This window comes from Lucilia sericata, unplaced genomic scaffold, assembly GCF_015586225.1.
Source record: "Lucilia sericata isolate MDLA Ls3-8-SP2 unplaced genomic scaffold, ASM1558622v1 Contig000179F_arrow, whole genome shotgun sequence".
In the NCBI taxonomy this organism is placed as follows: Eukaryota; Metazoa; Arthropoda; class Insecta; order Diptera; family Calliphoridae; genus Lucilia; species Lucilia sericata.
The window spans coordinates 67,392-81,967 of NW_023994207.1; the positions used below are offsets into that span (position 1 = coordinate 67,392).

At 32.7% G+C, this 14,576-nt stretch overlaps 1 protein-coding gene across 3 annotated transcripts; it reads left to right on the plus strand.

Moving 5' to 3' along the window:
- The first annotated feature begins 454 nt into the window (after positions 1-454).
- On the plus strand, positions 455-14,328 carry LOC119601623 (pyrokinin-1 receptor). Of its 3 annotated transcripts, none has more exons than XR_005231254.1 (5): positions 455-522; positions 2,921-4,157; positions 12,401-12,777; positions 12,844-13,013; positions 13,080-14,328. XR_005231254.1 is itself a non-coding variant. In XM_037952664.1 (5 exons), the coding sequence occupies exons 2-5, from the start codon at positions 3,170-3,172 to the stop codon at positions 13,122-13,124; spliced, it is 1,557 nt and encodes a 518-aa protein (XP_037808592.1). In that variant the 5' UTR covers positions 455-522; positions 2,921-3,169; the 3' UTR covers positions 13,125-14,328. The 3 variants fall into 3 exon arrangements, 2 of the variants coding, with proteins under 2 accessions (XP_037808592.1, XP_037808593.1); XM_037952664.1 differs by having other exon boundaries at positions 12,867-13,013; XM_037952665.1 differs by lacking the exon at positions 455-522 and having other exon boundaries at positions 2,901-4,157; positions 12,867-13,013.
- Positions 14,329-14,576: the final 248 nt, after the last annotated feature.

Consider the following 14,576-nt stretch of genomic DNA (forward strand, 5'->3'; position numbering starts at 1 on the left):
ATGAAGCGGAAAATTCGAAAGAACAGATAAACTTGAGCGGTTTAACTGAAAAGACCTTAAATAAAATACTAGCGGGAAAAAGCAACTAACTCTTCTATTAAAACAAATCTAGTAAATGTATTAGTTGTCTCGATAAAACATACATTCTAACGGATCAGTATTTTTCCTTTGCCTAGTTTGCGTTTAAATTTGCTGTTTTTTTTCTTCAGAGGAAAATGGTGAAATATATGAAAAACAAATAAGAATAAAAATAATCACTAAAATAATAAACAAACAAATAAATAAAAGAAAACAAATAAAAAAACGTATAAAATTAAAAGAAAATAAAGTGTATTATTTTTCCGCTAATTACATTTGAATTGAAAATATTGAAATGAAAAACGTTTCAGAGTTATACATAAATAAATTATTGAAATACAAAGAAAATATAAAAAAAACTTAAAAATAAATAAAATTTAAATACATGCTTTTGTAGGCGTTTTGAACTTGAGTTATAAATCTAATTGAATTTTATTCATATGAGTATGTTGTATTTAAGTTATCTGTTTTTGTACCTATGTATGTACTATATATTATAAGTAGTTTTCCCTACTAATATGAATATTGCCAATGCTAAGGGGTTGGTGGCATTTTCAGAATTAAAAATTTAAAGATTTTTAACACAACCCAGCAATTATGTTGACAGTCATTTTTACTAACGCCTAACCACCTGATTTGCTATAATCTATGGAGTGACGATTGCCTTTCTCCTATGACAAGAACTATATTATATATGGTAATGAACTAGTGGTAACTCTAAGTGGTAGGTTAAATAGATAATTCTGGACTGCCCTCAAACTGCTGGTAATCAAGTTGTGATATCGAATCATTCTGAATAGGATATGGCCCTTTATAGGGCCTTGATATAAATATGAACCGTATCCTCATATAATTTAATAGAAGGACTCATTCACAATACATATATTCATAAAATATATGTTAAAACTTCTTAAGAGAGTTTTAAAACTTAAATGCAATTTCGGAAGAGAACCTAATTTATCAACTAATTAAAATCTTCACATGGCTTTGAGCTCATATCAGGTTAGGTTGATAGGATGATGTATATTACATCAAATCCGAAGCTCAGTTTCCTGGACGTAATTCCTAAGAGTTTTCCGTTCTCCGGAATTATATCATTTTTAAGAAATTTGGTATCTAACATCGACGAATGGCTGACAATGGCAAAGAAAGCGCACCAGATTTTTACTGTCCTCTCCACATGCTCTACATTCGTCTGAATCCGCACGTCCAACTTTGTATAGCTGTGCCCGTAATCCTGTGTGTCCACTCAGAATACGTGCCATCATAATCTCAGACTTGCTCATTTTGAGGAGATTTCTACTCTTGCTCTCACTAAGGTCACCCCATAGGATGTTTGTGGTTCAACCCACCGTTTAAAGAGGACTTATAGAATTCTAGTCAGGTTAACGACCTCGAGCTTCCTCTCCTTTAAAGCTTACACATTCGCCCTTTCGTTGCCGACTACTACCAAGTGGCCTGGTAGCCATATGATGTAAACCAATTTAAGCATTCCGTTATTGCTCGGACTTCTGCCTGGAAGCTTGTGATTAAGTAAAAGGGTCTTCAATATAGAACACCAGGCCCATTTTGTCCGCCAAATTAGAGTCATTCGTGTAGCAACGGATTCCTAAGGGTATTTGCTCTAATGTCCCGCTTAATCAGTGATTCAAAGTTTCCCACATATTCTGTGTCTGGTATGCGATCGGACACGTCCGATGATTGCTTATAATCTTCCTATGTGTCCAATATACATTGATGACGTGTTTTATAACCGCTTTTGTCCAGTTCGGCAAAAATTATGAGCCGTACGGCTGTATTTTCCGCCTCATATCTTAAATATGTTTCAATGGGTGGAATATCTAGCAACGTTTCCAGAGCCTTTTTGACGTAGTACTCATGACACTACTTATACCCATGCAGCATGTACGCTGTAGTAAATTGATATTTGTCCAAAGAAGTCCAGATTATTGAAGCATAATCTAGAATTGGTCTTATTACACTTTTATAAAGCCAGTGTGTCATAGTAGGACTAAGATCCCATTTCTCCTTCATATCGCCCAGCACCGATGTGTCTTGTTGATCCTATCCGTTATGTGATGTCTCCATTTTAATTTCCGGTCAAGGATTACATCTATGTAAGTACTTACCTCTGTATGTCACCTTCTTGCTCAGGAAACAGGGTTTAGTCTGCTTAGAAATTTTTGTTTATCTTGTGAAGAAGGCAGATTTCCGTCTTCGCCGGGTTAACATTGAGGCCTCTCGGTTGAGCCCAGCTCAAGGCCAGCTCAAGCCTCCTTAGCTTTTCTACACAAGTAATTAGAATATGCAGACAGGTCTAAGTCCTTTCTGGGCTAGAGTCCTTAGGAGGCTATTAATCGTGGTAACTGAGAGTAAAGGGGACAAAATGCCACCCTGTATGGTAAAGCTTATTCATATGTTGCTTAACATGTAGTTGATCCAGTTACTGAGCACCCGGTCAACATAAAACTGGTCTATTTTCAATACCAGCTAAACATACAAAATATATGTGAAAAGTTTTATCACTTAGTACCTTCCGTTTTATCCCTATCAACAGAGAAGAACAGGACAGTCATGGACTTTGAAATTTTTAAATAATTTATAACAAATTTATAACTAAAAACATTGTAAACGGTAATATTTTGCAAACAAAATTGTGTATTTTATTTAAAAAATTTCCATACAACTTTTTTCAAAATTCCTTAAGATATTTAAATGATTAAGTATAAATAACCAGCACCAACCCCTTAATAGTTTTGCGTGCGTTAGGCAAGTTTAAACGATTAATTACAATTTAAATAAGCTTACAACAAGTGACCAAAACAAAATTCCATTGTTGCAGTAAAGCTAGCCAGTGAATGGTCTACAGAAAGATTGAGATTCGAAATCTTAAAAAAACACAAAATATTAAAAATAACTGAAAAATTCTAGTGATAAAAAAATAAATAAACAAAAATAATAAATACAAACCAAATAAAAATCATATTCCAACTAAAGAAAATAACCAAATGGAATGAAAATTGTAAAAAAATTTAACCACATTTGAGCAAAAATTTAAATTATCAAAATTTTCCCACCAACAATAACAACAATGACTAATATAATGTACGATACAACAGCGGCAATTAATAACAGTGAGTTCGATAATTCAACGTACATGTATGCTGAGGCTACTGAAAAAACTATTTATGAAACTGGTTATGATTTTGAACAGTCCATCTTTGGACCAAAACGTGATTCATTGAAAATTGTCATACCGGTGACCGTTATTTATGTGTTAATCTTTATAACGGGCGTTATAGGCAACATTAGCACGTGTATAGTGATAAAAAAGAATCGTTCCATGCATACAGCCACAAATTATTATCTCTTCAGTTTGGCCATTTCGGATTTTATGCTACTGTTATCGGGTGTACCGCAAGAAGTCTATATGACTTGGTATAAATATCCTTACCCCTTTGGTGAATACTTTTGTGTGGGTCGTGGTATAGTGGCGGAAACTTCTGCTAATGCTACCGTTTTAACCATAACTGCTTTTACTGTAGAACGTTATGTGGCCATATGTCACCCGTTTTTTGGTCAGGCCATTTCAAAATTAAGTCGTGCCATTCGTATAATCATAATAATTTGGTTACTCTCCATACTTACGGCCATACCGCAAGCTCTACAATTTAGAATTGTTTCTATACAGGGTGTGGAAAATTGTGTACTGGCTAATGTTATTATCAAGCATTCTTTTCAATTGTCCACCTATATATTCTTCTTTGCGCCCATGTCTATAATTTTCGTGTTGTATCTTTTAATCGGTGTACGTTTGTATCGTTCAAATGTTATTGACGGCAGTAGCAGTGGCGGTGGCGGTGGTCATAACAATTCAAATTCCAAGGATTTGCATCGTTTCCGCAATGATTTGCCTATTGGTTTGAATAGTTCAAATTCTCATGTACGTCGTGGCCGTTTGGGTATGAAAAGTACTCAAAGTGATACGATTTTATATCGTTATTCCGGCGGTACGCAAGTCAGTGCTGTGCGTGGACGTATTAATCAATTTGGCACGAAGCGAGTATTGAAAATGCTGGGTAAGTATGGTGTTTAATTACATTAATTGCATTTTATATATATTTCGCTTTTATTGTAAATTTAAATTAATAAGTAAGTTGTATGTAAGTAAAAAGTTTAATCGTTTAAAATCATTTGCCACACTTGTACTAAAGAATTAGTTAAATTATATCTCGCGTTAGGTTTCTTGATAACCTTTATCGCCTATCACTTCCTCTGTTCACACGGAATCATAATGAACTTCATTGTGTGATAGCAATCCGTGGGAAAAGAGGTGCTGCCGATACCTTTAGTCCGCTAGTACCATAAACTGTTGGTGTCAAATGTATCCTCGACCTTTCCTTGGAATGATTTGACCTGGAGTTGAACCAGAGAACCATATAATCAAGTAGCACGGGAACCTGTAGTCTGCAGGGAAGGGTTTCGCGCTTTGTCTTGTCCCGGTTTTTAAAGTGGTCCTTTCGGGGTGCACATGGTGGCTGTGGTTTCAACATAAACTCCTAGGAAGAAAATGTTGGCTAAAAGACTGAAACAAGGTGAAATCTATATAATCTATATAATCAAGGTTTACTCTGTTCATACCAGAAGAACATGTCTTTGGCTTATTTGGATGGATTTGTATTTCGGTTGCCGAATCAATAGAGGTTATCCCATCTGCGTTGTTGTAAACGGAAGTGATGTTTTTGCATCTTGAAATTTAGGCAACGCGGTAGCAATGGTTAAGAGATTAGTTAGCTCAAATACTTGGGCAAATTGCTTGTACATAGACCGGTTGGTTTTATAGTAGAACTCTTAAACTTCTTCCCATTGCAGTTGAATCTCGGTAAATATTCTCTGAAGTGGTTAGTTTATTTCGCTTATGATAGAGTGAACATAATCGCAGGATAAAAAAATAGTGAATTTATTATTCAAGTCGAAATATTCGAGAAATGTTTCTCTTGTAAAGAGCTAAAATCCATTTAAAGGATTACAAAACAGAGACGCTTCTTGGACTTCTTTGGTGTACATGATCCATTTAGACAATCCTAAAACAACTTCCCTGCAAACATTTTTGGAGTACATGATCCGTTTAGTAGTTCTGTGCAATGTATACATTCCAATTCAGTTTTAAAGACATAACAATAATTTTATAAAATTTAATGAAAGATTTACGAGAAAATAGTTTTTTTCAGAAAAATATTTTTCATATTTCAAATTGATTTCTTATTTATTTTTGAAATTTCTAAACAACTCATGAAAATTGTCAATATGATAACTTTACAAACATTTTAATAAAAATAATTGTTAATAATTTACTTCCCCATTAACAATTCTATATAATTACTTATTAAAATTTGTAATTTTTTTCTGTGTATACATGGATCATTTTCATTTTTGAACAAAATAGGCATTAGATAGGACCATGAAATAGATTTGAGATTAGTCTGATTAGTCATAGTCCTTTACAAAGTACTCTCTATATATGTATGTGTGAGGAGTAGTCCTAATTTTTGTGGGTGTATAGTGTTGGATCAATGGTAACTTAACATCGCTAAGACTTATTTCGATAGAAGTCGAATCTTTTCAAACGTTCTCTGCAGTGGTTGAAATATTACGCCAATAAAGTGAAAAGCTTTAAAATATTCTCTTTTGAAGATATTCAAATCGCTTAAGTTCATTGTCCTCTGTAAAGTGGGAGTTCCGGAAATTAGAACACTTTGGGTATATAAAATATTAAAAACTATAATAACGAATCGTAATTAGTACTAATAAAGATGCACATATGTCCATATAATGAGACCAACTTCCAACTTTCACATTAGATGAATCATTAATTAATTATTTTCAAAGAAATAAGATATGTACAAAAATTAGTGTTCAACATTACGTTTTAGTATTCCAATTCCAAACGATTTGTTTGCTGAATTAATCTGACTTTACTTAATTTACATATTAATGATTAATACATATTTCTTCGAAGAACATTTTCTAAAATCTTAAATAAATTATCAATATTGTTTTGATTTTGTTTAGTACAAAGTTTAATGTTCCCGTACTATAAATCATTATCAATATATTACTAAACTGAAAATAAGATTTAATAGATATGAAATATCAAAACAAAAAAACACGTGTTATCGTTTTATTTACTAAAGTTTTTCCATAAAAGGCATATAAATAATAAAATAGACTTAGTTTACTATATATCTATGTAAAATTAAATATGTAGTACATACAGTTTAATAAAGCTAAAACGAATTAATGTTCATTGTATGGATTGTGACATGTTCTATAATAATCGCTGAACCGTATACAAGTTATTGTGTGATCTGTAATAGCCTTGCGGAAAATATTAAACGAAATAGACCTCTTACTAATGACTAATAAAGGTGTCTCATAATTGGTCTGTTGTTTGGGTGACATGACAGAAAACAATTTTACCCCATGCATGGGGTAATTGGCATTAGTCAATCAAAATAAATCTTGGGAATTTAATTTCGAAAAACTCTAGTATATGATCAAATGAAGTGATACGAAAATTTAAACAAAAAAATGAAAAGAAGTGAACTGGGCCCTGGGAATTGAAATAAAGTTATAGTAATCGCCATAGAATTCCTTCGTTAGGTTAGTTTTTAGTGTTGTAGTTTGTCAGTCTGGTAAAGAAGCGCTCAAGAGAACCTATAGTGGACTAGGAGTATATCTTTGGATCTGATGTAGCATACATCCTCCTTTCAAACTAACTACATAGATCTAATCTATCTCTATAATATGGTAATATTATATAAAATGTGAGTAATCAGTAGTGGCGTGTCATAATGTCCATGAACGTTATGACAATTTCAAAAGTGTCACAATGTCTATGAGCATAATTTCATGGATTTCAAAGAGTCCATTTATCATAAAAGGCTTAATTTAGCGAAGCCGGTATTCAAAATACCGGCTATTCAGGATACTTTTTAAAAGGAATCCAAAATGCAACATGCACCAAATTTGGGAGCAATTCTTTTCAGGATAAGGGTGTCCATTTCGTGAATTCTAAAAAACCTTTCTTGGAAGGAGACTAAATTAGTAGGTGATTCCTTTTATCCTATTCTCGCACAAACAATGGCTAATCTACAGCTAAGGAACTAGTCAATTCCTTTAGCATAACTAAAGAAGGTTTCTGATCATATATAGAGTCTTTCATTAATAATTTCATTGCACTAACGAAAGCAAGATTGATGGTTTCAGGGACTTAACCTGAAACTCCTGAGTTTCAATTAATCGTGACTGCTCCTTTATGGGTCGAGTGTTTTAGTTGCTGTCAATGATTTTAAAGTTGAGGAAATTTCATGAAACCACACTTATCACCACTAGTATTTTGGTCTTAATACTACCTGCTGATGAACATACATATGTATAAGAAGAGGCATCGATTTAGTGATCCTGATCTGTCCAGTGCTAACATATGTCAGGAGACTGATATTCAGTACTTTAGTTGGGAGGGTGTATTGGGTTTATGCTGATGTTTGTAACGCACAAAAGTATTGGTTCTATACCAACCTTAAATTATACCGATCGGGTTAAAATCATTTTCTGAGTCGTTTAAGCTATGTCTCTCCATCCATCTGGCATGGCTGTCCATGTAAACCTTGTGCTCAATTTACAGCTCGCAATTTTTAGGATAACTTGATGAAAAATGGCCCTATTGAAAATGGTTGAAGTCGGTCCATTATTTCAAAATAACAACTATGATAAATATACTAGTATCTCTACCAAAATCGGCGGAACTAAATCTAATATCGCCTGTAAAATTCTTTTGGAATGGTCAGGTTTCATTTGAACCTAGCCCCCAAGAAAGTCCCCTTATAAACGCTAATATTTCAATGAAATTTGGCATAACTTTATTTTATATAAAAATAAATGCTCCACCAAATTCTATTTGGATCGGCTCATATTTGACCCTATTTCAGAATCGAAGCAGTCATTTCGAAAAAGGTATGAGTCCGTCTATGCAAACTTTTCAGGAGGAACAAAAATATAAAGAAATATTATGGTCCTAAAAAATTTAAACATAGAAGTTGATAAATAAAAACACGAGAAATATTTGTAATATTTATTTTTACTGATATTTCGGAATAAAAATTTTTGGTGTTATAAAAACTCGTGCCCCTTTCGAAATGATCGCATATTTTTGTAGATTAGTGCCTAATGGCTCTGTAAACCAACTAACAGTTATTTTAATAACATATAAAAATATTAGTAATTAAATAGTTTTATTAATCACACACTAAATGTCTTCAACTTTAATCAGACATTACTTGCATTGAATTTTCACACATGATAATTAAAACCAATTTCAAGGTTAACTATTATTCGGACAATTTCATTTTAATTAAATTCTACTGTAGTAATTTCCCAACAAATTTATCCATATTTAGTTTTATATTCCAAAATAAATGTTGTTATTTTTAGTGTAAAACATATGTAAATAGTGACTGTTAATAAATTCGTTTTTCTTTTGGTTATATTTTCGATTACGTAATAAATACTTAACATATGTCATTACAAGTCATACAAGTTTTATTAATATTATCACGCTTATCAATTCAGAATCCTTTTTATTATCATTCAACATCATTATCATTGTCATTAATAGCAACATGCTCTTTATTATTTTGACTATAATTATCATTAATATTTATTTTTATACATTGTATTTAAGTACTAAGTATTTGGCTAAACAACAATTTGTATTTACTTTTAATATCAGTATAATACAAATTAAACCCTCTCGATTAATTATCAAAATAAAAATGAAAAAGCAAATAAATAAATAAATAAATAGCAACAAAAAGGCATTAAATTAGTCTGTAGCATACGCTAATTTTGGTAAAATATCTTAAACACGAGTGTACAATTATTTACAAAATAATTGCAATAAAATACATAAATTTCCAATAGAATATTAGAAAAATAAATATTTCTTCTTCTTTTTGTTTTTGTAAACGTTTTCTTGTAAACGATTGCATGCTGCGCTTTACTGCCACACATTAGTAAAGTGTAATTAATTGTTTTTTGGCCAAAGTTCTTAAAGCTCTGACATTTAACATGTCTAACAATAAATTGGCCAAATAGGTACACAATTTAATTAATAGTTTTGATAGTTTTACTTATTTCTTTATAAGCAATTATAAAATAAACTACTTCCCAAAAAGTTTTATAAAGAATTTAATGCGGTTTAAGGTGTAGTTTTGTGATACAAAAGGTTTTTTCTGAGATCAGACAGGTGCAAATGCTCGAACTATGTGTGAGCAGATTGTAAGTTTTAAAAGAACGAGTCCAATGACTTGTGAAAAGAGATCGTGTCAATCAAACTCTGAAAATCAAAACAAATAAAAGTTTATAGTCGGGCAAGGCCGACCATATGATACCCTACACCAGTGATTATGTTACAAATTTTTATTACATTATAATAATAAAGCATTTAATTTAATTTTTACCTTAATTTAAAAATATTTTAACATTTTATTGAAAGGGATTTTCTAAAAAAGGGTCTACATTAAAGTTATATATGCGGAATATCATCGTTATATTAGTGATTATAAGTGAATTTTGACTATCAAGTCATTTCCTGAAGGGGCTTTATTTGCAGTATCATTAAGACTTATATAAAACTAAGTTTTGCCGAAAGAACATTTAAAATATTTATGAGCTCAAAAGCCTTATTCGGGGGGTACGGCTGTATGGGGGCTATGCGAAATAATGGACTGATTTTAACAATTTTCAATAGGCTTCGACCTTGGGTCAAAAAAGAACAGGTGCCAAATTTCATCAAATGAAAATTGCGACTTGTAGCAGCGCACAAAGTTTACATGGACACACAGACGCGGACAGCACATAGACAGACAGAAAAACAGATGGACGAACAGAAAGATATAGCTAAAGTGATTCTGAGCCGATTGGTACACTTTAAGATGGGTGTAGAACCAATATTTTTGGATGTTACAAACATCCGTACAAATGCATAATACCCTCCCCACTGTAGTGATAAAGAGTATTTCTGTTCGACATACGAATTGCATGGCTAAAAACGAAATTTTCACTGACCAATCGATCACAATACTATGAAGTCTATTCCCTAACTTTACCGGAATATATTCCATCATAGTAACGATAGGATATCCACATGTTGAGTTTTTTTTGGACTCACTACCGCCCCTTTGTATTTCTTACACGCCGAAGTCAATTTTTGTTCATAGTTCTGCGGGTCCATGTTCAAACACTTTGTTCAAGTACTCGAGCTATCTAAACTCTGATCATTGCTGTCCCATTTCTTAACTTCTGAGATGCAAACACATGGCTTCAACTGCACGTAATCGGTAGACCGAAACACGAATCCATCAAATTATCCAAGGGCTTATTATTACTCATAGAGAGCATACTGGTAAATCTGCTATGAACAGAGTAAACCCTGAACATGCGCAGACAAGGAAGGAAAATTCAATGGTATCACTTGTATAAGATGTATAAGATAAATTCATCGCCATTCAAACCAGCACACTTCTCGTTCCGACACACTCGTTTAGAAAAACATCCGACACATTCAGTCCAGGTATACCGATAGGTAAGGCCCGCATGCCTCTACAACCATTATCTTGACACTAACTTATTTCAAGAGCTTAGTCCCTCTGTCACTCCTCTGTGGGGTATCTGCTGACTCGGCAACAGCATAGAACTTATCCAGAATTGTAGAATTTATAGTGCATCAGTCTTTTAACTAACATTATTTTTCCGAGAATTTGGGTTTAAACCATAACCACCCAACAATCAATAATCATGACTCGATTATGTGGTTCTCTGGTTCGACCCCATGACAAATCATTCCATGGAAGGGCCAAGGATACATAGTCCCGGCAGACTAGAGGTACTAGTAGCACTCCTTTTAATAGGAATTACAATAACTTCAAGATTGGGAAAGAATCGTTAAGGTAACGTGATCCCGGGGGAAATATCGATAGAACAGTAAACACATCCTATATTAAGACAGTTCTCCAGCATATAAATAGCATTGGCTACTCACCGATATGCGATATTTTGTCGGGAAATTTCGGGAATTCCATTTCATAATTTTGAAATGGAATTCCCGAATGAATAGAGATCTTTACCAGAACTAGATTTTTGACTGTCTCAAATCACCAAGATTATTTGGTGATTTGTGAAAGGCCAATATATAACAAAGAACTTTGTCTAAGTAGTCCTAATCTTTGCCTGACCTCTATTCACTGATTCCTAATCCGAAATATGGTAGGTACATTGGAGCTTTTAGTGTTCCTCTCTGAAACCTAAGAACGTTAGATTTTGCGTGTCCAACCATCTAGATTTCTGTTGTAGAGCTTATTGCATATCTCTTTCAATCACTTCTCATTTTTAAGCCTTTTATTAAGGCAGAGTTTTATCGAAATCTATTCAGTAACTTTATTGGCTCTCATGCCAATGTCCTACATTTCTAACGTCATCTGAGTTTGAGTCAAGGTCATATATTCAGCGATATTCTAGTGAATCCATTCTCCTCGCGGTTGTGTCTGTGATTATTTTACATTATTTAACTTTCGTTACGTCGACCAATTTTGTATTCATCAAGTTAACTTCCTCAAGGCCCCTTACGTTTATAGCAAGTGTATTCACTCACTGGGTACCAATAACTATGATGCAAAAATTACCACTGGACGAGAAATAATTAGGTAAAGGCTTTCCTACAGTCCAATATGGTTTTAGATTTAACCTCATTAGCCAATATCGCCCTACTTGCCTTCAGTCTGTAGAAAACTATGTTGACATCGGGTGACCCATATTCAATCCAATCCATTTTAGAAATTTTGATAGAATCTTGTGTTCCGTTTTGTCTACAGTTTAATGCAATTCCTAAAACAGGGATTTGCTCTAATGTTCCGCTTGACGATAACTCCTTTCATAATCGCTATATAAGGTTTTTCCTACCAATATTTAGCATATTTCGGATTTGAAGTAACATACTTACATTCTTCTTTTAACCTAACCTATTTATAATGTGTTGCTATTCCGCGAAGTTAACGACATTAACATTCAACCACTAGAGACATTACCCAGAAAACACCTCTTAGTGGCAAAATGATTTGACTAATTCTAAGTATTTTAAGTTATAAAATATATATGTATGTATGTAATAATAAATGCATTTGTGCTGTAAATACATACATACAATTAATTTGCAATATTTTCATCATTTTATTAATAATTTCTCTACAATTTTTCGTTCAACTAGTGGCCGTAGTCATCTGTTTCTTCTTGTGTTGGGCACCATTTCATGCACAGCGTCTTATAGCAGTCTACGGTAGTAGTGGATTAATTGCTGGTGGAGAAGAAAGTACTGGCACGAGTGTGGATGATGATGGTGACTCTGCAATTTATGATTTTTCTCTGACAACTGAACAAATATTTGCAGCAACAGAAACTACAATTGCAGCAACTGATCTAAATCATCTTCATCGTAATTCTTCCAACAATAATAAACAACGTGAACAGCATACAAAAGTCTATACAGTAATGACGTACATATCAGGTGTTTTATATTATTTATCCACCTGTATTAACCCATTACTATACAATCTCATGAGTAATAAATTTCGTCAGGCTTTTAAGGTGAGTTCTAAAGTGAGAAAGAGCTCACTGTAAATAGTATGTCTGTTTTATGCAATTTTAATTTAGCATTTAATATTGTGTCCTTCCAGTCCATACTCTTTGGTAAGAAATCCTCAAATGCACGTAGATCACAAAACTCCCAACGTAGCATGAGTCGTAAGCCCACCACGAATTCATCATCCATACATCGGGGTTCCAGTGAATCGGAAATGCAATCAAAGGTCTCTTTATTACAGGTATTTGCACATATTAGGATTATTTTCAATTTAAAATATTAATGTATTTCATTTTCTTCATTGCAGACTATTTCAAATGAACGAAAATTTACTCCTCAAATGATTCCATAAGTTTTTATTTGTTTATAAGCTGATTTTTTATATGTATTTAAAAGAGAATATTTATATGTTCTTGTAATAGTTTTTAAATATTTAATTTAAGTTTATTAAGTCTAAGATATATTTAATTTTATTATGTCACATATAATTTATTTACATAGAAAGTTATAGACTCTGTATCTGATTTTTACTAAACATTAAGGATTTGTTCATAGTGTGTTGTCATCAAGTGGTACAAATTAGCTATGATTCGTACTAGAAAACGAAAATCATATTTGAATTATTAATAAGTATATTGCATTCTTATTGTTAAATATTTTTATATTATTTATGGCTAACAAATTTTTAACCCAGAGTCCTAAATACAATTTCCTAAAAGATTGAGCACCGCATAATCCGAATCTGGTCTCTCTATCACATCTAGTTTTTGTAATATCGTGCCCTAAAAATTGAAAAATTCAGGTTGTTGGCTATATTTGAGTCGTTTTAACGGCACCTTTATTGATAATATCTGATATGTAATCTAAAAGTTCTGTCTATCGACTTAAAAATAAAGGTTTAACATCTGTTCTACCTTCATCCCTTTTCGATATATCTTAACCTATGGTTTGGAACAACCACAAAATTAAATAATCTAATTTTTAACTTCATTTCGCTTTTATTATATGAAAAAATCTCTGGTATTTGCAGAGATATCGTCCGAAGAAGTTTTTGCCATTAAGCAAAGGGAATATCGAATATTTTGGAAAGTTGTTTTAGTTAAGATATGTATCTCGAAGAATAATGAAGATATGACAGAGATTGAACTTTTATTTTAATGTAAACAGATTGAGCTTTCAGACGACATAACTGATTTTATAAATAAAGATGTCTTCCCGCTTTTAGGTATCAACTATGGCCCAAAACTGGGGGTTTTCAGTTTTTAGGATACGATATCTCAAGAACCTAATGCAATGGATGATTTAGCGATGCAAATTGGTCTCTGGGTTTCAACTTATTTCAAATATTGTTTTTTTTTCTTAATTTTGTTGACCTGTGTTATCGGACCTTAAAAATAAATCTTCATTATTAAGTTTAAGATTGAGAAAATAGCCCCGATGTGAATCATTTTCAATAGGCTTCGTCTCCGGTACCATAGAATATCATGTGTCAAATTTCATTGAATTATCTTCAAAATTGCGACCTGTAGTTTGATTACAAGGTTTACATGGACGGACGGACATACGTAAATCGACTCAGAAAATGTTTCTAAGTCGATCAAACCCAATATACCCTTCCCAATAAAGTGGTGTAGAGTATAATTATGCTTAGTGGCTTCTACACCCGCCAAAATAAATCCATTTAGTGATGTGTATGCATGTGGAATTTGTAATTAATCTGCAGGTCGTAGTTTTCAAGATAATTTGATGAAATATGTTACAAACATAAGCTCCTTTCGACCCTCTATTGAAAATTATTGAAATC